Genomic DNA, 27,654 nt, shown 5'->3' with positions numbered 1-27,654 from the left:
AGTAGGACCGACACAGCCTATAAGATAACAAGCCAGCTTCAGGAACAAGAGCTCTGCAAATCTCAATACCTTATTCTACTTTTATTTTTGTTTTTGCTTGCTGAAGACCACAGCACCAAGAGTGCTATGGAGCAGCTATCAGACCACAGTGTACATTTTGTTGGCTTTGTTCAATTTCATGGATCATGAATTATGCTGACCAGGAGCAAATGGTTTCTTAGCACATGTTGTTCTTTCATATTTTTATTTTACTGTGTTTGTCAAATGTAACATAGAAAGGTTTCCCAGCAGTAGAAAATATGTGACCAAACCAAACCATACCTGATGAATTGAAGCAATATGCATCATATCGGTCAGAGACATTGGAGGAAAGTACATAAATTCCTGTGTTGTTTGCTGCACAGAGAAAATAAGGTGTATGCCTGGGAACTACAATGTTGTGTTCTATATAACCATATCTAGGAAAAAAGAAAAAACACCATCAAATTAGTATATGAAACTATATAGCCAACATTTGCAGAATTGTTCTGTTTCCATATGTTTGCTATTATATTTGTTCCATATTTATTTATACATTTATTATTTCTTTGATTTTTATACTGCCTCAACTGTATGGCTCAAAGCAATACAGAAATGTAACAGTACATAATTACAACAAAGTGTGACTCTCAGTGATACAGAAAATGTAAAATGCAGAACATGTTATTGAATACAATACAGAATTAATACAGAACATGCACGCAATAATAAAAACAATAAAAACAAAGCCTAAAGAAATGGAGCAGCATATCACATTCCTATGCTGTGGTCTAACTAATTTAAAAAGTGTCCTGAAATATTCCACTTTCAATGACCTTCTGAAAATTCAACAAGGTTGGGGCAAGTCTTACTTCCAGGTGATGGGTATTTTATGACATGGAGGCCACCTCCTCTTGGCCTCTATACTCCCAGGTTTCACAACAGTGAGGAATTACCAGTAATTTCCCCTGTGATGTTTGCAGGATTGGACAGGATTGCATGATACTGAATTGTAAATCTACAGATTTAACTTGTACTTTTGTACTCTACATGATTTCATAGACTTAGTAGAATGCAAATGGGACAATGAAAAATGTTTAGATATAAAAAAGAACCTACAAATCTTTTACTCTATTGATCATCCAATATTTTAGTACGCCCCTCAAATTTAAGCATAGATGTACAAATTAGTGCTAGACAAGGTATCTGCAAGAATGAAGCACCTGTCCTCCAAGCACTGAAATAGTTGCTCCTCTGGAAGGCATCGAAGGTCGCTTTGAGGCTTTTCCCAAGTCATTTTTGCAAGCATATAGTATACATGCACAGATACTTTGCTTGGCAAAAAGTCTCAATGGAAGTGTTATTTGGGCATGCAAATGCAAAGAACCTGGGAAAACCTTGAAGCAGTTACATAAAGCCTTCTAGAAGATGGAAGCTGCCTAAAAAAATTGAAAGGTACTTTGATTGTACCAGGATGATTGGCAAAATGTCCCTTTTGAATCCTGTTTATCAACCTAGCATAAATTAAATAATTTACAGATTATTTGCTTAGTACAACATAGCCAAAGGAACCATATTGCAATGATTATCTGATAAACTGATTATCTCTGTTTAAAAACAAGCAAGTTTGACAAGAACTTCTAACTGAAACCCTAAAGAACCACAGCAGCCTTCCACTCTAAATGCCCACCACCCTCAGGCTCATATCAATAGTCCTTTGCAATTATTTATTCAAGTCCATAAGAAAAGCAGAATTGTCTTCTCACCATTAGCTTGAAGAAGGTGGAGGGAGAGGGAGAGAGAAAAGAGGGTATCAGAAATAATAAGAGAGATTAAGAGCAACATTTTCAGAAAGACAGAGTAGATGGTCCTGACCATCTGGCCCCACATATATCTTGTTTCAACCCTCCCACCATTCTGCATGTTATAGCCTCAGATTCCTCCCAAAGGGAGTATGATAATTTTCCCACTTATGGGTTAGGGAATAGCTGTTAAGGGAACTATTAATCTTTTTTTAAATTGGGCAACTTTTTATGTTCATTTCGTGAATGAAAACATCCTGCTCATGTAGGAAATGGGTCAGGGGCTTGCATTCAGGAAAGGAAAAGTACTGTCTTCTGCTCCAAGTCCTTAATCCATTGATTTGATGTATCTGAAACTATTTGCTGTGAAAGCCAGAAACTGACTAGAAGCTATTAAGTAATTCATTGTCCCTTCTTATACATAGGGTTACATCAGACAGCTTTATGAAGCTTTATCTCTTTCAGCTCTATGATTCCATGAATCCACAATCCCCATTTCCAAGCTTATCAGTACAACAAACAGGGATAACAAGAGTATACAGTACTGATATAGGAGACAGAACCAGATTCTAATATATCTGCAGAATGAGGAAAAACACACCACTCTGTAAAAATTATGATTTTCTAATAAAAATGTTGAAACGTAGCAATAATTTGTGCATGGAATGCAAACAAAAAGGCATAATGTCCGTCTTGTTACTGTACTGAACATAGGGATCTATGGAATCTCATAAATCAAGCAGAAATTTTAATCATATGTACAGTTAAATAAAATTAAGTAATGGGTTATAGCCATCTTTACAATCTCATATTAAAATTTCCATACTAATATCACCAGCTGACTCTATTCACATTGTTTTCATTCATATTCATCTTCTTTTCCATTTGTGTATTTTAAATATTAAGAAGACTACAATCCTATCAACATTTACATCAGTTTCACAGAATTCTGGACACACACGGAATCACAATGTATTGTTTTCTAATTTAAACATGTTATGGTGGTCTACAGGACACTGCCCTTTCTATTTCTGTTATAGAATAGGCAAGGAGTCATCACTGAAAACAATGTTTTTTTCATGCCAGTTAGCCTTGCGGAGCTAAATAGCAACCAAGTGAGCAGTACATGCAAAAGCATTGTTCTAATATGGGCAGGTTGATACAGGTAAACTAACCTGGCTCCAAATCTGACTCCAAAAGATAGGGGGCATTTATAGTGAAAATAGATTTCAAATGAACTTAGAAATTGAGTGCCTATCTATGAAAAAACAAACATGTTTGTATGCTGGTGATGGGCCAAAAGTTCTTAATGAGTACTCGCCCTTATAACCACACATGTATACCTATGAACAGATCCATATTCATTTGGCTAAACACACACACACATACTTCTCCCCTTCTCAACAATCTCAGTACAGCTGAGTTTTCTAGAGATAGAAGAGTAAAGCTCCTATCCCTAAGTACCTCCTAACTTCCCAAAATTACAAAGTCAGGAACTCAGCAGACAACAAAGGATATACAGGTAGAAAGCCCCATGAAGTCAGAGAACCATAGGTTGCTCAACTTTTGTCTAGGCTTCTGGAGGGAGTATTGTTTTTAAATATGAGGTGTTCAGAGTTGGGTTGCAGGTCAAGCGCTTTGCACACATATGCACCATACCTAGTGCCTTCTGCAAAGCCAATGTATACTGGGAACTTTTTAAAACCTTTTTTTTTTTAAATCAGGTAAATGTACAGCAGGCTGTGACATCACAACAGAAACTTCTACATTACATTGGTTTATTATAATATCAAGTAATCTTCCACAAGGCAGGTAGCATATATGGAAGTTTTCCAAAAAGCTTTGTTGCTGAAATGCTACTTCTCCCATCACATGTACTCATGCATTCATTTAACCTTAAAGTATTTTCGTAACTCAAAAGAAAGCAAACTATATGCAGGAGGATGCTTGTCATTCCATAAATAAATGTGTGTTTTGTACAGAGTCATAGAAAAGACCACCAAAATCAAACTCATGTAGATGTGTAAACATCACAATTTGAAAAGTGCTCAGGATACTAATGATGGAAAACCCTGCGATCTTTGATGCCTATACCATGCTGGATCAAATGTTGCTTAGGACATACATGTTAAAACAGACATACTGGTTCTAATTTTTTTCAGTAGAGTTAAATATTTTTCATTAATTGTATCAACAGTAACTTGCTAATTGAATTACTTTTTATATTAATGAAGGTAATTACTTTCCATACCACTGAATTTGTATTTATTATTAATACCTTGAAAGTACTCTCATGCAAGTCTGAACACTGCATGCACTTATAGCTTAAAAATTCAGAAGCAACAGCTGGGCAACTTTCCATAAGAATGTGGGGTAGGAATATTTTGCACATTATACTGAATATGAAGATTCTTTACCATCCTCATTGTTAGAGAGATGAATGATTAGAAATGCTGACATAGATGGGGGTAAAAGCTCCTTGAATATACCAATTGACTCATGCATACCCTACCTTATGGCTATAATTCTACTACCATGCAGTTGCTGAAGGCAAGTAACAAGTCTTTACAGGCTACTGATATTGCCAGACCAGTGTTCAACCTGCCCTCTCACACAGATATCTATGCAGGTGGGCAGGAAGGCAGGGAAATATTTGCTATACTTATTTGCAAGGCTGATGATGAAAGCTAGTACAGCACAGTGAATAATAGTGTAATTAACCATACCAGCTAAGAAGTTTCAGGCTCAATCCTTGACCTGGGTGGCCTTAAGTGAAGCCTCCACATCTCAGCCACTAAGATAATTTTATTGACCTACTTTGCAGGCTTACACTAAAAATTACTTTAGTAATGACTGCAAACATGTGCTTTAAGCACAAGGCTCTTTAGTTGGAAGTTTGTGAGTATCTCACATAAGTGACATGGTTGATATAAGAGGGATCATGAGGTTCTCATCATTTCATTTTCGTAAAAAAAAACTAGATAGACAAAGGTGGAAAGATAGAAAGACCAACACATGGAAGAGAGAAACAAATAAGAAAGGTGCTTCCAAATCAGACCTTAAGTGTATAATTATCTGCCTCATTCATATATTTTTATAGGACAGGGATCTAGCCAACAATCATAACCACTTATAACTATGATGTTTTCATTGTTTTCTCTGCCTTTTTTATTTTTAAAAACAATTTAATGAGAAAAAATGAAAATAATTGCACAGGGTCATCTGACTGTTACTGCTCCGATTTTCCATATGGAAATCTTCCAAGAGAAATTGCAGGTGCATAGTTAAAAGTAGATAATGTTTCAGACTAAGTTTAACTTAAACAGTTAGGTCCTGACTCTGAACAGTTTGAAAAAGTCAGCTGGCCCGAAAGACTATATGTTTGTTATAATAGTTAACTGTTGAAATAAATCCAAGAAATGAAAGCACCAGAGAAAATTGGAGAAGATAAACATATTGCACATTTGGGGAGAAAAACTGAAAGGTAGGTAAGGGAAACAGCATGTGAAAAAAAAAATGTATCCATTCTTTGACAGTACATCTCCATCCATTGCACATTTGAAAGGTTTCCTACCTGCAAGTTTCAAAACCAAGTGTGAAGGCTTTATCCATCTGCTCCCATGTTGGGATGGTGCTGTTGAGTGCTTTGCAAAGCTCAACAGCCTCTTCTCTTGTAAGGCTGTAGCGATGATTCTTCTCTACATGGAAAACGCCTGCATATCTACAACTTATATTCAAATCTGTTCATTGGGGGAAAAACAGAAAGAAAAGAGCATTATCACGAGAAAGATAGCAAACAGCTTTATAATAAAACATTGTTTCACAATGGCTGCTTCAGAACTCTAATAATTTTTTGGTAACATTATTAAATTCTTGAGGTAATCAATTTTAACCAACTACATGAATAAGAAGAAAAGCAACTGTTTTGCCATGGCATTTTTTTACAATAAAAGTTTGAATGCTACACAATGATCTCTGCCTAATGATAGACCGCAATGCACTAAAGTGCCTTGGAAGTGTTATTTTGTGCCATAATAATGATTTCCATGTCTTTTACTAAGGCTGTAACACATTTGACTTAGTATCCTCTTTATATGCAACTTCTATATAATTCCCATTAGCATAAGCCTCCTCTCAGTTCTGTTGTTTATCCATTTAGTCGCTTCCGACTCTTCGTGACTTCATGGACCAGCCCAGGCCAGAGCTTCCCGTCGGTCGTCAACACCCCCAGCTCCCCCAGGGACGAGTCCGTCACCTCTAGAATATCATCCGTCCACCTTGCCCTTGGTCGGCCCCTCTTCCTTTTGCCCTCCACTCTCCCTTCCTTGCTAATGAACAAAACAAAACAAGCCTTTGCAGCAAGCAGAATTAAACGACACTTGAACTGCAAAATTGGAACAGATGATGATCTCTTGTCAGCTGTGTAAGCTTGTCTACTAATGAGGCAATACAAGCCTTGTCCAGAAACCATAGGGACAAGGACGCATAAATCTCTATTCATGGTTCACTAAGGATCAGACTGTGGTCAAAATACTGAACAACATTCCATTGGCCAGAAATTGCAGATTTCCATTTCCTTTACTTGTACCTGAATTTAGAATTTTACAGTGATATTAGGCATAAACCAATCAGAGTATGTGATAGAGACAAATGCCTGGCAGTGATCCTACATATCACTGCTATATAATAAAGTTACATCATGTCAGGTATGTCATGTCACCCCCACATGTACACCAGCAGCAGCAGCATGGGCCCCAACAAGTACACACACAAGATGTGTACCAACAAGTACACATACAAAAGGCACCTTCACATGCTTTTCCTCCAATATGATATATGATATATCTGCTACCATTATCTGCCAGCAATATCTGCTGGATTCTACACGGGACAAATAGGACAAACTTTTCACAGAAGAAGTAACAGACACATTTGACATCAGGACTCAAAACAAGGACAAAGTAATATCAGAACATTTCAACTTCAAGGTGACTGTTTTGGAAAAACAGGAAAGCCATTAAGCAAGAAACTGTTGAATTCACATACATCAAAATGTTTCAGGCAATCTCAAATCTCAACAAACACAATAGTTTTTTAACCCATTACAATTGTTAATTGAGAAGATCTCATGTGTAACCTGCGTCTCATGTTTAACCTGCATCTGCATAACCAACCTATCTTCTCCTCCTTTCCCCACCACCCCAATTTAAATCCTGTATCAGTCTAGCCACTCTGCACATCTGATGAAGGGAGTTGCAGCTCACGGACGCTTATACCTTTTAATCATTTGTTTTAGTTGGAAAGGTGCTACCAGACTCCTAATTTCCAATATGGCTCTCCTCCTGCAATATCATGTCAGGTAGGTAGAAAAACCAAGTAAAAATGGGAAGAAATAGGTTTAACTGCTTTGATACATGCTGCCATCCAAGGAAGGGAAAAGACCAGCTAGGCCCATTGATTATTGAGTCTAAAAGTACTTTACCACTTCACTAAAACAAAACAGAAGGAAAGAAAGGTAAGGAAGCTTGTTACTCCCAGACATCAAAACAAAACAAAACAAAACAAAACAAAACAGCTCCTCAGGCTTGTGTCATTAACCACAGCTGGAGTCACATGTAGCAGGCAAAAGTTTTCACAGCACAGAAATATGAAGCAGATTGCATATTAATGTCACAACTGCTAATAAAGATACAGGCACAGGGTATGGTTATTTTAAAAAATGACACCTGAAATAAAGCTCCACCCAATTATAAGTTGTTGTTGTTGTTGTTGTTGTTATGGCCACCCATTCCAAAAGACTGTGGGTGGCTTACAGCATCCAAATATACAATTAAAAGAACTAAAAACTGGACAGCCTGGACTAAAAACCACCATAACAATAACAACAACAGAAAAAAACCATGGCAGGGACTCCCAGCACACGAATTTCAGGCCTGGGAACAAAGCCAGGTCTTAAGGGCCTTCTAGAACCCCAGGAGAGTGGACACTGTCCGTAACTCTGGGCCAATGCTGTTCCAGAGAATGGGGTAGTGACAGAGAAAGCACACTTCCTCAGTCCCACAAGACAATCACTTTTAATTGATTGGATGACAGGGAAGCTGCGCATACTAGAGAAATTGCTGCCCAATCTTCTCAAAGTACCTTCTGGGACCATTTTTTACCCCTTAAATTTGGGCAGTTCAGCTCCTAGTGTGACAAAAAGGCAGAACTTTTGAAATGAATCATTATATACGCAGTCAGTGGATTTCTCTGTTGGGTTTCATTTGCTTTTAGACCCAAATAAATATAATTACTTAAGTTCCACAATATTTCTCTTTGAGACACAGCAAGCTACTGTACTAAGCAGAAAGGTGATGTCTAAAGCCGAGGCACATGTAATCGGAAGTAATCCCAACAGAGCTGATTTACACAGTCACAAACATGAAGTGGAATTAGGTTTTAATCTGGCAGACACTGTTATTTATTTCTAACACAGTTAATGAGTTTTAAGATACTGATCTTAACTTGCTTATTTGTTTGATTTTATTGTTAGCTACCATGAGCACCCTTTTAATAGATCAGATATAAATACATGAATTTCATCTATTGCCAACAGATGACGAGGAACTCTATGTAGCTGAATGAGTACATTGGCAAAGGTGGAACAAGGCATTCAACCTAGGTAAAGGTAAAGGTTTCCCTTGACGTAAAGTCCAGTCGTGTCCGACTCTAGGGGGCGGTGCTCATCTCCGTTTCAAAGCCTTGGAGCCGGCGTTGTCATAGACACTTCCGGGTCATGTGGCCAGTATGACTCACGGAACGCCGTTACCTTCCCGCCGAAGCGGTACCAATTAATCTACTCACATTTGCATGTTTTCGAACTGCTTGGTGTGCAGAAGCTGGGACGAGCAACGGGAGCTCACCCCGCCGCGCGGTTTCGAACCGCCGACCTTCCGATCGACAGCTCAGCGGTTTAACCCGCAGCGCCACCGCGTCCCCAAAGGTGGAACAAGGCATTCAACCTACTTTCATGCTAAAGGAAAATAAACATTTATCCCACACAACCATTACAGTGGGCTGGGGGAAAAGGGACTCATTAGTCTGACCTTTCTCCACCAGCTACTTGGTAGAAGGATTTTCTTAAAAAAAAAAAAGCCTTACTCAGTTAAAAGAATATTTGCATACTATCCTTTGGAGAAAAGCTTCCCTGTCTCTGCAGTAACAAGGAAATTCTTAGCAGACTAATATATTTATGTATATTGCTATAGGGTCAGATACAGATTGGTCATGCTTTTCAAGTTAATATCCCATACCCTTTCATTCTGAAAACTGTTGTAGCACATCGTTTTCTTTCTCTCTTAACAAGCCAGGATGAACTTAAAATGGGAACAAGCCCAGAATTTAGATTGCTTGTTTAGCACTAAACCCAAACAATGGAGGCTTGCTGGCTTATTAAGCTGATCCATTGACAGTAGAAGCAAAGTAGGAGCAATTAAATCCTAACAAATTTGGCTTATTAGTATGACATTCAACCAGATTACTGGCTCTATGAAACAAAGAGAACAGAGGTAAGTTATAAAATTATAAATCTTACTGCCACTTTCCTCTTCAGGCTTGGCATGAAATTAATTCCTTTCTATAATGTTGGGTGTTTAATATAAATACCTAAATATTTCAAAGTTAATCAGGAAGATAGTTTTTTTTTAAAGATCTGTACTTCTACTTTAAGAACTGTGTTTCCATAATATGGCAATTGTTATTACTAGGGAAAATATATTCACTTACTGTGAAACTTTTTGCCCAGTATCTCAAGATCAAGTGAGCCAGATCTGAGTGGCAGAACAAAAGCTTTGGAAACAGTTCATTCCCAAGCATGGACAGTCATTGATAGTGTCAATAACACTGAATCAATAGTAGTCTGACTCAGTAGAAGACAAGTCCTTGTTTTCTCATGTTCCTAAAAATCACTGGAAAAATGGCTTTATAACTAGAATATGACACATCTGGAAATCTCCCCAACTAAAATTCTGTGAATTAGATCAAGTGATTGCCTAATAAAAGCCTCAGCTTGAAACATCCAATGTTGTTGCCAACTGCTAGTACACTGCACTGTTCAGAATGTATATGCAGCACTGCACTGATTCCATAATAGGGTTAACTGCTTCTTATCTGAATGACAACAATAGTAAGGAAATCATCTTAAATTTCATTTAGGCAAAGGATTTAGTACCACAGAGCAATGGAGGTCTTACAGTACTCTGCAGAATAATTGCTACACTTGGGCTTGCATTTATGATTTCTGCCAACAGAAATTAATCTGTAGATACACAACTCTTCAAAAGAATCTTTCAACTGCTTTTACAGAGATAAAACCAAGTTAAACTAAGTTTTAACTTGATTTTATCTTGTACTGTATCCTGCTATGAGACTTCAGCAATCCACAGTACACAAATCCAAGTAAATGAATGAATAGGCCTGTTTGACAAGATAATAAAATTAGCTAGTGGGGATCTGACTAAAATATAAGATATATGATTTTCATAATACAGGATCATTACAGTGTATTCATTTTCTCATTACAATGTACAAGCTGACTTCACAGAACTTGGCTCACACATACACCAGAAAGACAATTAGATTTGTAGAACCAAAGAACAAGAATGTATTTTGAGTTGGTTTGTGAAGACTGCAAGCCATTTTAAGGTGGACCGCAGGATGAAAGATGGTACGATAAAGCTTAAAAACAGCAACAGCCTACAATAGGGGATGGAGGAATTTCAGAAATAGGGCTAGAAACAATCCAAGCAAGAATTAATACTGCCTGTTTTCTTGTATGTATTCAAAACTAAAAAAAAAAGCAATATATCTTAAGTACACGTTTATTTTTTATACCTTGCAAAAACCTCCAATGCTGTGCTGTTGAGAAAGAAGGAATCTGCAATACATGGTGATTCTTTTTCTCATTTACATAGTATCTGTGGTAACAACTGCTCCATTAAGTATGCTTAACAGGCAACTCCAAAGTACTGGTTCTATCCCATTTACACTGTGATCAAAACTGGGCCTCAAATCATTTCATAAAATTGGCAAGCACTGACAGGACAGCGTTATTTCGTGACACCATGTGATATTCCAGAACTGAAGGCCAATGTTTAATAATGGCTCCTAAGAAAGGCAGCCCTTGAATAACTTCTGTAATTGTCCTAATCATTAATCTCACCCAGAACATGAGATTTTAGTGACTCAATGTGAAGTCATGAAATGCCCCTGAGCATGTTTAAATATTAATGAGTATAGAAATGTTTAACCCACCAGTACAAGCCGCCTTCCTATCCCAGTTTTTCCTGTCTTTGATTTCTAATCCTGTCTGCAATAGGTTTTAAAGACAACTGCCTATAACACTATTGTGGGTAAACTGACTAGGAATAAACAGGGGAAGATAAACTGAACTAAATGCAGTTTCCCTGTTATTGCTATTTCTTAATCACTGATGCTGCTTAATCACATAATTTTCAGAGTCTCACCCCCTTCTCATGGATAAGCCAAGAGAAAGCTGTCTTCCTGATTCTAGCCCATGTTGTATTCACATGGGAGCTTTGCCCCCGATCCTCCACGTTCCAGCTACTTTACTTCCCTCCTCCGTCTGACAAAACTCTAAGCCTACCAGGCATACTCCATACTTACTGAGCTGTAGTTGGTGTTCCCCCACATAAACTGGGGTTTTCCCCAATCCCACTTACACATAATTCTTTAATTTCTCAACAGAGTTCTATGCTCAGCTTTAATATGCACAGATATAGACTTATAAATATTGTTGTTGTTGTTCGTCCATCATCATTGATGAAGATCTCAACACCATTAGTCACATTAAAACTAAATGAGATGTGTCTGAAGATGACTGGTCAGGCCAATTCAGGCATGGAATGTCTTGGCACATGTTGGGCAAACATGTGTAGACCCTGCAGTTGTTGTACTGATGGCTCTAGACTTGTACAGCTCGCGCTTATGTTGTGCTTCTACAGTGCACCTTACTTCATAAGCCTGACAGCCCTTACAGATGAGGCCACACCAGGTAGAGCGATTTTGTGACAGCGTTTCCCAGGTGGTTGGGTCTATGTCAAGTGACGTCAGGGAGGCCTTTGTAACGTTTCTTCTGCCCTCCAGGCAAGTGTTTTCCAGCAGAGTTCCCCCAAAAGGAGCTGCTTGGGTATGCGCTTGTCTGGCATACGGATGTGACCTGCCCTCCAAGTCTGTGCTCTCATCAGCAGTATAAATATACATGTATGCACACATATATCGCACTATATATGTACTGTATATGGTACACTTCCTGAGAGATACTTTTGTTCTAGCTAATGATGCATACTGATGGCCAGACTTTCCATCCTTCAAGTCTTCTGAATGCACCATTTGAGTGAAGCAGAATTTGAGCAGGTCATGTTGACTATTTAAGGTTACTAGGACATTAAGAGAACAGGAAATTTTTCTTCATGAATCTACGTTGCTCACAAAAAAATGGCAGCCAACTAGAGCTTGCTTTCCCACCAACAGATAAGCAAAGCACACTCAATCAGTCAGCGATCATCTGCCAGCCAGTAAGGACCAGGATCAAGTTCAAATCCACCCTCAGTCATGGAAGCTTCTTGGGTGACATTGAACCAGCCACTATCTCAGTCCAGCCTAACTCATAGGATTGTTGGTTGTGGAGAAAAACTGGAGGAGGGAGCACTGCATATGCTACTGGAGCTCCTGGAGGAAAGGTGCGATGTAAGTCTAATAAACTTGATTTAAAAAAGAGAGAGAGAGAGAGAGAGAGGAATGTCTCATCTTCACTCTATTTCATGCCAAAACTCAAATTTCATCTGCTAACTATACTAACACACTCCTTGTCATGATGGTTTTGTATTTAGAGCCTTTATGCAATCATGTCATCTCCCTATCTTAGCAGAATACCAAAAGTTGAGAGGCGAGGCTAACTATGCTATGACTCATGCAAACCAACATTCTGAACTTACCTTTGAAGCTTCAAACCTCAAAACTGCAGTAGGAAGTTGCTGGGTGATGATAACACTCCCAGTGATAGTTTCTTCTGATCAGCTGGGATCTTATTTCAATTTAATATTGCAGTTGCATCCTTGTGCAGAAGAACTCTTGGACATTCCATTATAAAATGATTCTCCCCGCTCCCATTTTTGTTTAAATGTCTGCAAAAAAAATTTCTGCGTAACCCAAGGGTATCAAAACCTCCTTTGTCCATGGGTGGGGTGGTTGAGATTACAGAATATAAACATGAAAAACCCTGAATTAGTGTAATTCACAGATAAAACAGATCTAGCTTTATTCTCTTTCAAGCATTTATTTAGGAAATAACTACATGGCTTTCAGACACTACAAAGGCAAAGGTAGGAACTAAAGGGTTTACGTCCTAACGCAATCATGCAGAACTAATCATTCACAGTTGCTAGAAGAGCTACTCCATAAAGTTAGGGTTGAATGTTAATAACAATGGGGGAGGGGGGTTCTCTACTGTTTAAGTGCACATCTGCAGGTTTCACATTCAGGCAGGGTACTAGTTGGTATTTTAAAACTTAAAATGGGTGTCATATAATTTGAAGATTCAGAGGCCAGTCAAAGATACTGTACCAAAAAAAGTGTTTGAAGAAACATTGCTTTGCTTCATGGAAAAAAGCAAAGTGAACTGGTATTTAAACAACTGCAGTTTGTTGTCAAGGAGACCAGGAAGTGCTCATCTACTTGGGATTTTCCTTTCTGGTTTCTGTGGTTGACAGCAGAGTAGCTGGGTAGCTGAGAAATTGGCAGGATGTATGAAACCAAGCTTGTAAACTCAAGATAATTTGGCTTTTCACTGCATAGAACAGCCTTCTCAACTTGGTGTCCTCCAGTTGTATTAGGATTACATCTCAGAATACTGTGCCAATATTCTGGGAATTATTCTCCTAAGACATCTTGAAGATACGAAAGCATTTTTTTTCCATTTGTCATGAATTCACATTTAAGCTGTGGTGCTGCATTATTTGTTCCTGAATTTCAACAGGAGCAGACATTTGATCAATGAAGATCATATAAAGCTTTACTATTCTACTGTATATTGCCAAGCAAGCATTGCATTATCTTTCATTTGACTTGAGTAAATTCTACACCATCCATTATTTTATTTTTATAGAACATTGTGGCTGCAGAAGCATTCCAGTTCTATATGTATCTGGAAGAAGGCCTAGATTGGAAATGGCTTTCATAGGTTATTTTAATTCCTTGATTTGATTAATCAAATCAAGAGTACTTGTGAACTACTCCATCTATACATCATATTAGTTTCCTAGCAACTATTTTTTTGTTTAACTGATGTTTGTATTGCTGCATGTATTCTACTGTTATGAGTCTTGTGTAAGTTTCAGAGGCACCCTTCCCTGGGTTAGGTTTCTTTTGGAAAATCAAATTGCTCAGTAGACTTAGACTGCAGTCCTATAATCAATGACTTTGTGATAAGAGCTACTCAATCTAATGATTTTTTTCTGAATAGATATGCAAAGTATGGCACTGTTAAGGCATTTATAAAGTTTGTGTTCCTTTACAAATATGAAAAACAATATATGGGGACACTGCCTAACTCAAACAGCAAAATCCCTTCACGATTACTTAGTTGGGACTATTGCTGCTGTATCAGCCTCCCTGCTGCATAGCAACCTCCCTGCCTGAGCTCCTAGGTTCTGTAAGTGGGCTGGCATCGGAGTTTCCCCGGCTTATGGTCCTGGGAGACTTCCATTTGTCTTCTCTGGGAGTGGGCTCTGGGGTAGCTCAGGAGTTCATGGCCTCCATGACAGCCATGGGTCAAACCCAGGTTATCCAGGGCCCAACACCAGACAGTGGTTGTACGCCTGATCTAGCTTTTCTGTTGGAGCAGTGGTAATTGGATCTGGAATTGGGAGAGCTTTCAGTCGCTCCTCTGTCATAGTCAGACCACTCCCTGGTACCCATGGAGTTCTCTGGCACTACCTCCCACTGCGGTGAGGCAGGATCTATTTAATTGGTCTGCTCCACATGACTAATGGATCCTAAGGGGTTCCAGAGGAAGCTTGGAGTTGTTCCTGATGGTCTGCTCCAAATTCCAGTTGAGGCTTTAACTGCCACCTGGAATGTGGCAGCAGCCTTCTATCGGATCACACCAATACAGCCTCTCTCCACCTGCTGATCCCATTGCTCCCCCTGATTTACAGAAGAGCTGAGGGTGATGAAGCAGGTGAAAAGATGACTGGATCCATTTCAGGTGAAGCGGATGAAGTGGTTGGGTTCTAGTGGTGGCTAATTCTTCCTTGGTTCACCCCTTCTCAAGAAACTATTGCTAGACCCAACCATACTGGACAACTTTTATCTTTCCAACCTTCCCTTTTGGATGCCTTTCAGTCAGATTTCAGGCTGGAGTATGAGACTGAAACAGCACTGATCACACTTTTGGATGACCTCTGATGTGAGCAGGATGGGGGTACTTCATCCATCCTTGCTCTTCTCGATCTCTTGGCTGCCTTCGATACCATCAACCATGGTATCTTTCTGGACTGGCTCCAAGAGTTGGGCGTGGGTGGCACTATCTTGTGCTGGTCCTCCTCCTCCCTCCAGGGTTGGATCCACTCGGTGTTGATTGGGTGTGAGAAGCCAATGTGTAGGGTTCCACAGGGTTTGGTACCCTGCTCCTGTTTAACATCTACATAAAGCCACTGGGTGAGGTCATCCAATGCCATGGAGTGAGGTATCATCAGCACGCTGATGATACCCAGCCTTGTATCTCCACCCTTGGCATATTAAGTGATGCTGGGGTCCTGTCCTGTCCTGGAGTCTGTAGGGACTGGAAGGGAAACAACAGGCTTTGGCTCAACCCTAGCAAGACTGAGTGGCTTTGGGTTTTGGTGCTTGCTGGCTCCAAAGTCTTACAATCTTTTGTTCTGGATAGGGTGGCACTGCTCCAAACAGACCCACTGAGCACTTTGGGGGTTATCCTGGATTTACAGTTCCTGCTCAAAGAGCAGGTAGCAGCCATTGCCAGGAGGGCCTTTGCGCAACTCCTTATATGCTCCGTGTTGTGCGCCAGCTGTGCCCATTCCTGGACCAGGAAGCTCTGTTCACAGTTGCTCATGCCGTGGTTACCTCTTGAATGGGTAACTGTAATGCGCTCTACATAGGGCTGCTCTTGAAGAGCATCTGGAAGCTGCAGCTGGTGCAGAATGCGATGGTGCAGGCAGTTATGTGCACTCCTCAATCAACATGTTACACCTCTGCTCCCCCAGCTGCATTGGTTACCAAAATGCTTCTGTGTTCAGTTCAAGATTATGGTTATGGTTATAACCTATAAAGCCCTATATGGCATTGGGTGGGTTATTTGAGGGATTGTTTCTCCTTGGTGACATCTACCCACCAGGACTGGCAGGAGAGGCATGTTATGGGTCCCATCTACGAAAGAGTGTCATCTGGTGGTACCCACGAAGAGAAGCTTTTCTGCTGTGGCACTCACCCTGTGTTACATCATCTCCCTGGACCTTAGATTGGCCCTGACCCTCCTAGCCTTTAGGAAGGCTTTGAAAACATGGCTCTGCCATTGGGCCTGGGGGTCTGGCAATGGTGGGGAGCTCTTACAATGGCTGTATAGAGCTGATGTAGGATGAATTCTGCTGCTGATCATGATTTTGTGTTTTAAATTGATTATGGATGGTTTTTATATGCTTGTATATTGTTTTATAACTTGTTTTTATTGGATTGTTTTTACTTGTTGTGAGCCGCCCTGAGTCGCTTAGATGAGATGGGTAGCCATACAAATCAAAAAACAAACAAACAAACAAAACATCTGCTTTAATGGGCATAATTATTCTCCTGGTTCAACCACATGCTAACTATTCCTGAAACTGATTCCATGCCAGTGTAGGGGAAGAATCAGTAGGAGCTGCAGGGTACCAGTCATTCAATCAGACCACAGTTATTCAAGAATCTAAGAACATTAAATAAAGCATAGCAACAGCTAAACAGCCAGCATCAAAGTGCCAGATGACATACTATTTTTAAAAAGATGTGTTGTATCCACAAAGTTACTCCTTTTGAGCCTGGCTCAGCCACTCATAAACCTATGTCCAAACCCTTTATCCTTTTGGTTTATTTGGGCAAGAGACAAAACCAAGCTATAGTCCAGCAGGTCAGATCTTTATAAAACATATGATGTGTAAAATCAACCTCAAATCCATTTTTATTAGTGTTAATATTTTTTGCTAATTTGGCTTCCTTTACTGGTTCACTATGCCAGTAAAGTCATAGTTTAATGTCGTCCTCACACACACTCTTGGGTACAATACAGATGAAATTTATGATGCTTAAGACTGCAATCCTATATCCGCTTTTCACAGAGCAAACTCCAGTGAATTTGGTGGGGTTTAATTCTAGCAAACAGGCAGGTGAATGCAATTTTCATTATAATTTAGAATCACAGGAAGATTTTTTTGAATAGATAGTTAAACTGTCATCTGTCACAAAACAAATAGAGAAAAGGAGATATTTCTAACTCAAACAGCAAAATTTACCCACATTCCCCCAAATCTCTGATGTCCTAGGAACCCATCTTCTCATCTATTTTTCAGCAGAGCAGTTCCTCTCCTCTCCCATGTACTGAATAAATCATCTAATTCATTTGCAAATGGAAACTTAGCATGGTGCCCATTTCAGCATGATCTGGCAAGTACAACAGAATGTACAGATATTGCATTAGATATCATAGCTTTAAAGTCTAGTCTCTACAACACATTCCTTGATCTGATGCCCTCTACCTTGCAATGTCCCAGTTCAACTCATCTAGAGATTATTAGGTTGGGAAAAGATGTTCCTATAAAGTACTCTACAGCCAGAGTTATATTCTGCCACACTGACCCTACTACCAAGTGAATAGATTCCATGATAAAGCTAGGCTTAGATAACACTATTTCAGAACAGAAATGTGCCCTATGGATACCAGTTGGCCATCCAGTGCCAACTGGTATCAAGGATTTGTAGGTCTTTGGCGATGGTGTTTTCTAAGAATACTACCATGGGATAGTTTATTTAAAATTACTAAGCAGGGATGGAAGTCACTGCAAAGTCAAGGTTTCTCAGTGTTCTTATAGAACAGTTAAGCCAATCAGACTGTTCTAAAGGTCTGAATGACTCTTCTCTATTTATTTGCCAAGTACCCAGTACACACAGATGTTGTAAGATTTGAATCTAGTTTCCTATAGACAGAGATTTATAGTGTGTTCACTAGATTCTACTAGGAATTTAGGGGAGGATATGAACCAAGCCACTGTGTGATGAGCTTGCTAATGTGGTATAATTGTTAGAAGACTAGAGAGGCTTGGTTCAATCCCCTCCTATCTTGTGGAATCACTATGGGCCATTCAATTTCAGTCAGACAAAGCAATTGTTGTGAGAATAAAAAGGGAGGAAGAGGAACCTTGTCTGCCACCTTGATCTCCTTAGAGGAAAAAAATGGATGTATATGTAATTTAAATGTAGATTATACATTTACATTATGTGCAAATAAATGTGTAGAGTAGCCCTAAATTTCCATTGCATTGAATTACAGAATGATGTAATACAGACCCCTTGCACATAAAATTACTAGTTTTTTTCCGGAAGGATTACTTGCTTTGAAAGAGTAGTATGATGGCCGTGAATAATCAAGCGAAATTCCTCTCATCATCACATCCCCACCCTGCACCAGCTGGATTTCTTCCTATCACACAACTGTTAACTGACTAATAGTTAGAGCATGGGTGAACAGTTACCCCTGAGGCTAATAGAGTCAATGGAAAAAAATACTATATTTTGTCAAAGCAAGCTTGTATTTTAATCTATCTATGGAATTACTAAATTGGATGGCTATCTCACAACAACTGGTGCCTTTATTTTCATCACACTTGCCAACACACTTCCCAGAACTATAGATGACCCACTTCATAAAACATTGCATGGTTTGGGACAACTATATGGATCCCTTCTGCCTGTCACCTAGTTTCCTTCCTGTAAGGCAACAATTAGATGAGATGAACCGGTATGTTACTCATGGGTTTCTCAATTTACTAATGTTGCTCAACGGCAAATTAAGAAAAACTTTCCTGGAGCTGTCGTAGGTTGTTTAGGTTTTCTGAATGTCCACTGTCTAGCAGCTGGCAAGACTGCTTAGGTCTAAATGTCTCCCAATACAAACCTGAGCATGCTTGGTGCATGTAACTGCATACTGGATAAAGTGATCAATGACTGGCAATGTGACTTTTCTCAAAGACATCACTAATTTTAATTTTGTGTTGCTTCTAGCAAAAGTTTTATAGAACTTGGAGCTTCCTGTGACTCAGTGTGAAAACAACCACTCTTCTGACTTCTTTTAGTATCAGTTGTCGGCCATGAACCCTATTAACTGCAGAAGATTCTGATGCTGCAGCTTTATTTGACCCATCAGATTTTTAGGTAAAGTGTGGTGCTGCATGGGGAGAATAAAGACCTACCAGGTAAGCAACATGGTGTTAAATTTTGCCTAACAGTACAGAAACAGATGTAATGCATGGAGAGTGAGTTTGCTGACTTTCAACAGCAAATTTCACATTTTTTTTCACAAAAGCCTCATGAGCAGGTAAGTCTGAGAAATACTAACAGCTCACAATAACCCAGTGAGGTGGGCCATTACAGAACTGAACCTTGATCTCCCCACTACTGATATTACACCTACCTACTAATTTAGTGTCTGTGTGTGTGTGCATGAATTAACATGCACCTACAGACACCTAACCTGGCACTGTGTATGATTACATTACATCAGCCTTATTGCATATGGAGACAAACGAAAAAGGTTGAGCCAAATAAATTCAGGCGCATTGTGAAGCTACAAGTAAGAACAAGATGTTTCTTTCATTTCCTCAGGAGCAGCTGTTTTGCTAATGGAGTCTATTTCTGTGTTAAAAAATGCTGCTAACCGAGTTTTAAATGTTTCTTATGTATGACAACCGTTGCTCTGGTAAACACACCGAGATGGTCTCCACAATGTCAAAATGATAGCTAAACTTTCTTCCTGGCTAACGTTCCTTGCAATAACTCCAAAAATAGAACTTAAAGAGTTTCAGACCACATCAGAATACAGGGCAGCTGTGCAGTTTCTGCAAAATAAAACTCAAAAGTTTAGGCTGTGAAATCATCATTGTTGATTTTGACAGTGATTAAGCATGGCCCCTTGAGAAAAAGCAATCATTAAAAGCCTAGCCAGCTACTAGCATTCTTAGTGGAAAGTAGTACAGCCTGCATACAGACCTTTTGGTTTAATCCCAAAATTGCTATGCAAGCCATTTCATAAATTTTATCTTCTTGGCACCTTTCTGTGAAAATGAATTTGTGAACAATGATTTCACATTTTTTTCCATCATATTTTGCACTATTAAACCAGAAGAAAGTCCATGAATAAGAATGCACAGCTGTAATGTATTATTAACCCAAAAAGAGGAAGAAAGGAAAAAGCCTCTAGAAGTCAACTCAATTCAAAATGGGGGGGGAAAAAGTGTTTCTCTAGTACGCAAAGGAATCTAAATATTGGTTATTTTGATTCTAAACTCATACACGGAAAGTTCATTACGGGGGGGGGAGGAGGAGGCCGTAGACAAATATTCTGTAAAAAAAAAAATGAACGGTAAAACCATCTGTCGACTTTTTCAGTTGCTAAATAAAAGCTTTTGTATCAGGAACTGCAACAAAAGAGTGAAGTGACAGGGAGCAGGAGGATGAGCTGCTTTTTAGACATCATGAACAACTCCAGCCAGATAATCCAAGTACACAGGAGCAACTTAGACAAAAAGAATGTAAAAGATGAGGCATACAATGAAAAAGAAGAAAGTAAACCAAACTTTGAGAATAAGATGGGGACTGGATAGGCTGGATTAAATTATATTAAACAAATCCACAAAAGAAAGCATGGTCTATCTCAGTAACTTTCCCGCAGCCTTTCCATAAAGCCCCAGTATATCCAGCTCTCCTTCTATTGCCAGCGGACACAAAAAAGAGGAAGAACAGTGGGAGTAGAGATTAAGGAAATGAAGGCCAAACAAGTAAATAGCGGGAGAAGAGATCATAGACATGTAAACTTGCTTTATATATATAATTACCAAACCACGGCTTGGCTATCATGAACAAGCCTTGAAGCCACATTCTGTCTTCCCTTTGCATTTCCCTATTACCATAAACTATAATTTATTAGGGGAGCTAAATGAGACAAACTGTATTTTGTGTAAACCTTAAGCCCTATGGAGGCTATAAAAGCTATTTAAGTTCCAATCACATCTGAAAACTAGAGCTGGAATTCTTTTAAATTCCAAAAGCTACCTACTTTCATGGTAAAGATTATTCTTACATGTAGACCATTCTTTGCTCCTAATGCCTTTTATACAATCTAAACCAAGCACATATCCAGGGGATGTCCAGAAAAATAATTCAATTAACGTAAAGTTCAGCCTGTATCAACTGGGGCTGAGCAGTGCATTAACTTCTGTCCCCAAAGATGCTTTGAGGTGTGTGTGGGCACAAATCTTGCACCAACCTGTCACTCTTTAAAGCAGCCATCCCCTTTCCTGGGTTCACACAGCTGTTTTGAAGAACTGTAAACAGGTGCTACATTTGCACCTCTGTGCACATTTGTAACCTGAAGTACTGCACAGGCTTAATAACAATCATAAAGAAGCATACACTTTTGTACACCTACATTTCTACCTAGAAGACAGAGTTTTGACAAGAGGAACAGGATTCTATCTGGCAATTAAATCTATCATAAGTCCCCAAGAATACAACAATAAACAAACTGAGATGATAGGTGAGATTTTGCCAAAATGAGAGCTAAAAATTGTGAAATTGCAAATAATTAAAATACATGAAAAGTCTACCCCAATTAAATTATAGACAAATGAAATCCACAACAAAATAAAGCAAAACACAGCCAGCCCATAATAGAACAGGAATGTACTTGTTCACAGTTCCAGCTAACTAGCTATAAGTATAAGGTGCTAGACCTAATATTTAGGACCTCACACAAATCGATTCATTCCTAAGACAATTTGTTTTCCATTTTACTTTTCCCACTTAACATTGTATAACACTGAACCCAGCATTCGTGCAAAACAAGCTTCTGACTTTTTGGCGTAAGGAGACCAAACATTCAGAATCATTTAGCTATGGATCTAGAGGGCTAGCTTCTCAGAACTGAAAAAAAGCATCATGTGTACAGTCATCAGGTTTTTCTGGCACTTGAGACTTCCAGGGAAGACATGGTGAACTGAAGACGACTCTGCTAAAATCGGACCCAATGATGCAGCAGAATGAAGAGCCGGCGAGTAGTCCAGCTCTTCGTAATTCCTCTCTGGACAAGGAGAGGACTTGAGATCGCCCACAAGTGCTCCAGCAGACAGTTGCTCCTCATCAGGAGACTGCAAGACAGCCATCTCCAGTGGCTTTAGAGCTCTGGGAGACGAGGAGATAGCCATCTTGCTGAAACCGTGGTTGGTGCCTTCAAGGGGATGCTAAATTTGCACACGTCCTTTTCTAATCACTTTGAGAAATTGCTTGTTAACTGCTTTTCAGCAGTTAACCTTTGGACGGACAAGTTTTACAGCACCGGGTGAGTTTCCTTCAATCCTTAGCAAAAGAAGTTTTAAATACAAGTTTAAGGACTTTAAAAAATTCTTTTGCAATAAACAGCAAAAGGGTGATTAGAACTTTGATTTTGGAAAGTTTCAAATGGACTAAGGGTCCCGGTGGATTTGAAATAAGATTTTGTAATTAATCATAAGAATCCTTCCTGTGAGAAAATGCTTTTGTTTTGAATTCTCTTAAAAAAAAAACAGGATATGACTTTGAAGGCTGGATACTAGAAGGAACCAGAAGGAACTAAAGATTACGATTAAAGGAGAAGAACACTTAAAGTTGACTTGCTAATACAGAATGAAGCAAAATATTTTAACAGTGGACATGCTGAAGGATATTTTTGAACAATGGACTCAGAAGTTAATTTGTGTCTGCCTCTATAGATAGACTCCAAAGATGTTAGGAAATGGGAACAAGTTTTTTCTGATAAGATTGAGACTGATCTGAAAGTGGATTTAAAAATGAGAGACTACAAGAATGATATGGAAAAAGATGCTATGCTGGACATACAAAAGAAACCAGCTGATCTCTTAATAATTAAAGTTAAAGAATAGGTCTCTAGTGTTTTATTACTGCTACATTAGACAGAAAATCCTAAAAAACTGAAGAAGCGTGAGAAAACTCATACAGATAAACCCCAAAAGTCAAGGCAGGTCTGTTCTGTGTCTCTTTGAATGACAGCTCAAATTCTTGCTACTACGCATGCGTTTTCCCCCCTGGATAGGGGCCCCTTCCTGCTCACCATCAGCACTCATGACAAGAGACTTGTTAAAGCTATGAAGAATTTTGTGAGAAGGGACAGTTCTATGATATTATTTGAAGGGATTAAAGATCAAGATTGGCAAAAGTAAAAGGGTTAGGGTTATAAAGTTTATTTGACCAACATTAAAATACTTTGTTATCTCTGGTAACCTTTAATGGACTTTTGCTGATCAGGACTGAAACGATGAGGCTTTAAGGATTTGTATATAGATAAGAAATGGGATATGGAAACAAGAGGTCATTTGTTGTATTTTAAGAGAAGGTGGTAAGTTACTAAAATTGTTTATACTTGTGATGAAGGGGGAAGTCATTTCTTTATATAGTTTATTTTTCTTTACCATATTATTTTTTCTTTCCTTTCTATTTTTCTGCACTATTTTTTCTCTTTTTAATTTTTCTAGTTTGTATTAGTTTTTATCTTTTTAACTGTAATTTTTAATAAAATTACTCTAACAAAGAAATAAGGCTTTCCTCTTATAACGGAGGTGTGAAAATCAAACATTTGCAATCTTTGGAGATCCACCAGATTCTCTCTTCTGCTTATTCCTGCACTAGATACATAAGTTATATCATTTCAGACTGAAGGACTGAATACCTCCTCTCCCCAATAAATAATTCCTAATCATTCTTACTAATTAAAACTCCCTTTGTGATACATTTTTTCTCCCTACTGGCTTTGTTTTGTATTAGAACTCCTTGATGTAGAGGAAAAGTAATTCTATTCCACATCTAGAATCTAAAATGTTCAATCACAGGTACATGATTTATTGTATTAGTTTCAGATATTTTTATTCAAGTCTATCTCCCAGAGTAGCTACAGAACAATAAAAATGAGATAATACTCTCTTGAGCTTATAGCTGAAAAAGACAAGACACAAAAAGAAAAGTCAGTGGGGAGGAAAAGCGGTATTATGTGGAATAGCAACTTCTGCCTATGTAACTTGAAATGAAAAGTTTGTTTGCATCAAACCTATATTATTTCACTGCAACAATTGAATGCCAACCCTCTGCTTAACGGGCCGCAACTGTACTATACAGCTGTAATTGTATTACATTACTTGGGGGAAAAGACCTGATGTAATACTTGTAGCTGCCAAATAGCTATTTCATGAATGTTCGGCAGTCAAGCTTATGATTGCCCCCAAAAGAAGAAATATTAATCTTATATTTTTGCAAGAAACATATTTATTTCACAGATTGTACATTTTATTTACAGATTGACTGAACAATTGGAATGGCCATCCCTTGCAGGATGATATACAATTCCCAGTAGTAGTGGCAAGTGATTAAAACTCTAAGGCCACCAAATAAGAATATAAAATAACAGCAGAACAAACAGAATCCTATGATTCCTATGATTACTCGGAAGTTAGCTAGCACTGAAATAAGTTTTTATGCTTCTTCTACAAATACTTATGGACTTCTTACGCAAAGAGGGCTTTGGTATTGATTGGCCAGCATCATAACTAAGCACCAAACAGCAAAGCCTCAGAAACTAACCCAACTGCATGCAACAGGGTAAGGCCTTCAGGTAAGATAGTTTTGAAGTATTTGGGCTTCCCCACTGCTTCCAAATAAGTCCAACCAGTCCAGCTAGTATGTGTGTGTGTGTGTGTGTGGGTATGTATGTATGTATGTATGTATGTATGTATGTATCTGTGTGCACACCTTTGAATCAGTGTTAACTCATGGCAACTGCCTGGATTAGTCCCTGCAGTTTTCTCGGCTAGGTTTTACGGAAGTGGTTTGCCATTGCTTCCTTTCTAGGGCTGAGAGAAAGTGACTGGCCCAAGGCCACTCAGCTGGCTTCATGCCTAAGGCAGGACTGGAACTCACAGTCTCCCAATTTCTAGCCTGATGCCTTAACCACTACACCAAATATTAAACACTAAAATCATTTTAAAGTGGGATCGAAAGGTAATTGCCACATAATTGGGGCATAACATATGAATACATGTCTTCAGGCACTCAGTGACATGTACAGTAATTGTAACACAGAACCCAATGCAAGTATCCTTCCCTACCCAGAGAGAGGTTCCATCTCACAAGGCAGAACAGAAACTGTCATGTTCTCATTCTAATGTCTGGTTAACATTGTAACGTTTCACATGTCATTCTCTGTTCCGTGTTCCTTCACCCGGAGTTTTTTCATTCTTTCGCCCTCCATTGTTTTGAGGGCTTGGAATGTATGTTTGGGTTTGCGCTCCTGTTCAAGGTTACTTTCCCAGGCGCGTCTAACGGCTTTCAGCACCTGGGAGGGGGAGCGTCCTGACGAGCGACGGGGCGGGACCTGCTTACAAGCAAGGCTTTTAAGTTTGTATTTGGCGCGCTTTTGCTCATTCTCAGCTTTCTCTGTATTTGCATACTATTCCTTTAATAAATCAGTTATCTTTAAGCCCGAGCTTGTGAGACTGAGTATTTGGGTTTAGGCAATCATTACATAAAGCTGAGAATCATTTCATCCATTTTCCGCTAGCCCCATCCAATCATTGGATAAGAGGGAACGCTAGCGATGACAGAACCTCAACTTCGCGCAAGTGAGGGAAGCGAAGAAGAGCGGGAGGCGGCCAAAAGCCGGCCAGTGCTAACTTCGAGAGCGCAAAGAGCAGCACGTCGGGAGTTGCGAGATATCCAATTGGACGAGCTGCTGATATCCATGCAGGAGAGTCTCAGGAGTGATCATAGAACCGTTATGGAAAGAACACAGGGGAGGGGGTCTCCACAATTGACCTGGGAGCACGAAGTCCCCTTGTCACCGAGGGTGGTGGTAACCAACCAACCCTCGGAGGAGCCAGTCACTCCGGCCCGAATGAGGGCATTAGAAGATAAAATGGAGTTAATAGTGACGATCCTCAAGGATCTACCCAAAGAGGATCTACCCAGAGAGGCAGAGCCCACCCTGGAGGATTGGGAGGAAGAGCCGTCACAGTACCCCAGGCATAGTACCATGTCGACCCGGGGGAGAAGCAAGACTCGATCAGCCCGTCAAGGGGGGGAGCGAGAGGCAAGACCTCCTAGGGATCGACCACCCATGGGGGCTCGGCGCACGCTGACATTCGCGGCACCGCCACAGCCAGCTGAGCCGGCAAGAACCTTCCCACCATTTGGAGTGAAGTTCGATGGGGATCCCACAACGCTCTCCTTCTTTATTACTAATGCCAAGCACTATATAGAAGATTGGGGTCGAAATTTTCGGTCTGAACATGGCAAGGTCAATTTCATTGCCAACAAGCTGAGAGGAAAGGCAGCGGATTGGTATGTGCAACTATGCCAAGCTGAGGCAACTGAGTTAGAGGACTTCGATGAATTTTTGTGGGCACTTAAAGAGCATTTCGAAGACCCCCTAGCTCAAGAAACGGCCAAAAATGACCTGCGGAAACTCTACCAAGGGTCCCTCTCAGTTGCCAAATATGCGTTGGAGTTTAAAGCTTTGGCAGGAAAAGTGGAAGACTGGTCTGAGCCAACAATCATCGAATTGTTCAAGCAGGGGCTTGAACCCGAAATCCTTCGATGGGCTCTGGGCAGAGATGATCCTAAAACGCTATATGGGTGGATTCAGTTGGCGGGCAGCGCAGAAAATGCCCTACGAACCTATGCCCATACCAAAGAGCTTAGACAAACACGTCTCGCTAGAGGAGCGCGCACATCTGGACTTGCCAGCCGCCCCAAACCAAAAACCTGGGAAGAAGAGAGGGAGCAACGGTTCTCCAAGGGTCAGTGCCTCAGATGTGGGAAAGAAGGACATCGAGCCACGTCGTGCCCAAGACGCCGTCCAGAGGAACGACAGACGAAACCCACGGTAAAGACACCTGCTCCTGCTCCACCGCGAAAACTGAAGGCAGCCCTCGCGGAACTGGACCCCCCAGACCTTCCTTTCGGAGAAGAGGAGGAAGAGTTGCAATTCGACCAGCCGGCGGGAAATGCCTACCACCTGCCCTGAAGGGCGCCCTAGGGCAGGTGGAAGAAACCGGGCGTAACCATGATTCGGTGAGTGGAAACTTCCCCACACTGACTGTTAAAGTTAAACTGAGCTCAAAAACCAAAACGGTAGAAATGTGGGCCATGCTAGACTCGGGTTGCTCCCGTTCCCTAATGCACCCTGATGTCGTAGCGGCTCTGGAACTGCCCACGTTCCCTTTGTCAAGACCCATGATTTTCACCCAATTGGATGGAACTATGGCGGGAGGGAAAGCAGTCAATCTTTCCACGGGACTGGTCGCCTTGCAGATGGGCTCCCATCAGGAAAAGCTGCCATTTGTGGTAGCTCCAGTGGGGGGTCCTCTGGTAATCTTGGGGATGCCTTGGTTTGTGCAACAAAACCCTTTCATCAACTGGCTGCATAGAACTGTTACGTTTGCAGATGGATTTTACAAAGTACCCGAAAAGGACCTAC

At 40.0% G+C, this 27,654-nt stretch overlaps 1 protein-coding gene across 1 annotated transcript in view; it reads right to left on the bottom strand.

The window, feature by feature from the left end:
* Nucleotides 1-27,654, bottom strand: part of CD44 (CD44 molecule (IN blood group)) — an 83,757-nt gene that overhangs the window by 35,119 nt on the left and 20,984 nt on the right. Inside the window, exons 3-4 of the mRNA XM_063289612.1 lie at nt 5,395-5,560; nt 322-458 (exon numbers count right to left, since the gene is read on the bottom strand). Of these exons, the coding sequence (XP_063145682.1) occupies nt 322-458; nt 5,395-5,560 (303 nt within the window). The remainder of the gene's footprint in view (nt 1-321; nt 459-5,394; nt 5,561-27,654) is intronic.

This window comes from Candoia aspera, chromosome 1 (genome assembly GCF_035149785.1).
Source record: "Candoia aspera isolate rCanAsp1 chromosome 1, rCanAsp1.hap2, whole genome shotgun sequence".
Lineage (NCBI taxonomy): Eukaryota > Metazoa > Chordata > Lepidosauria > Squamata > Boidae > Candoia > Candoia aspera.
Note: the sequence above shows the minus strand (reverse complement) of the source record. Positions and strands in the feature narration are given on the sequence as shown.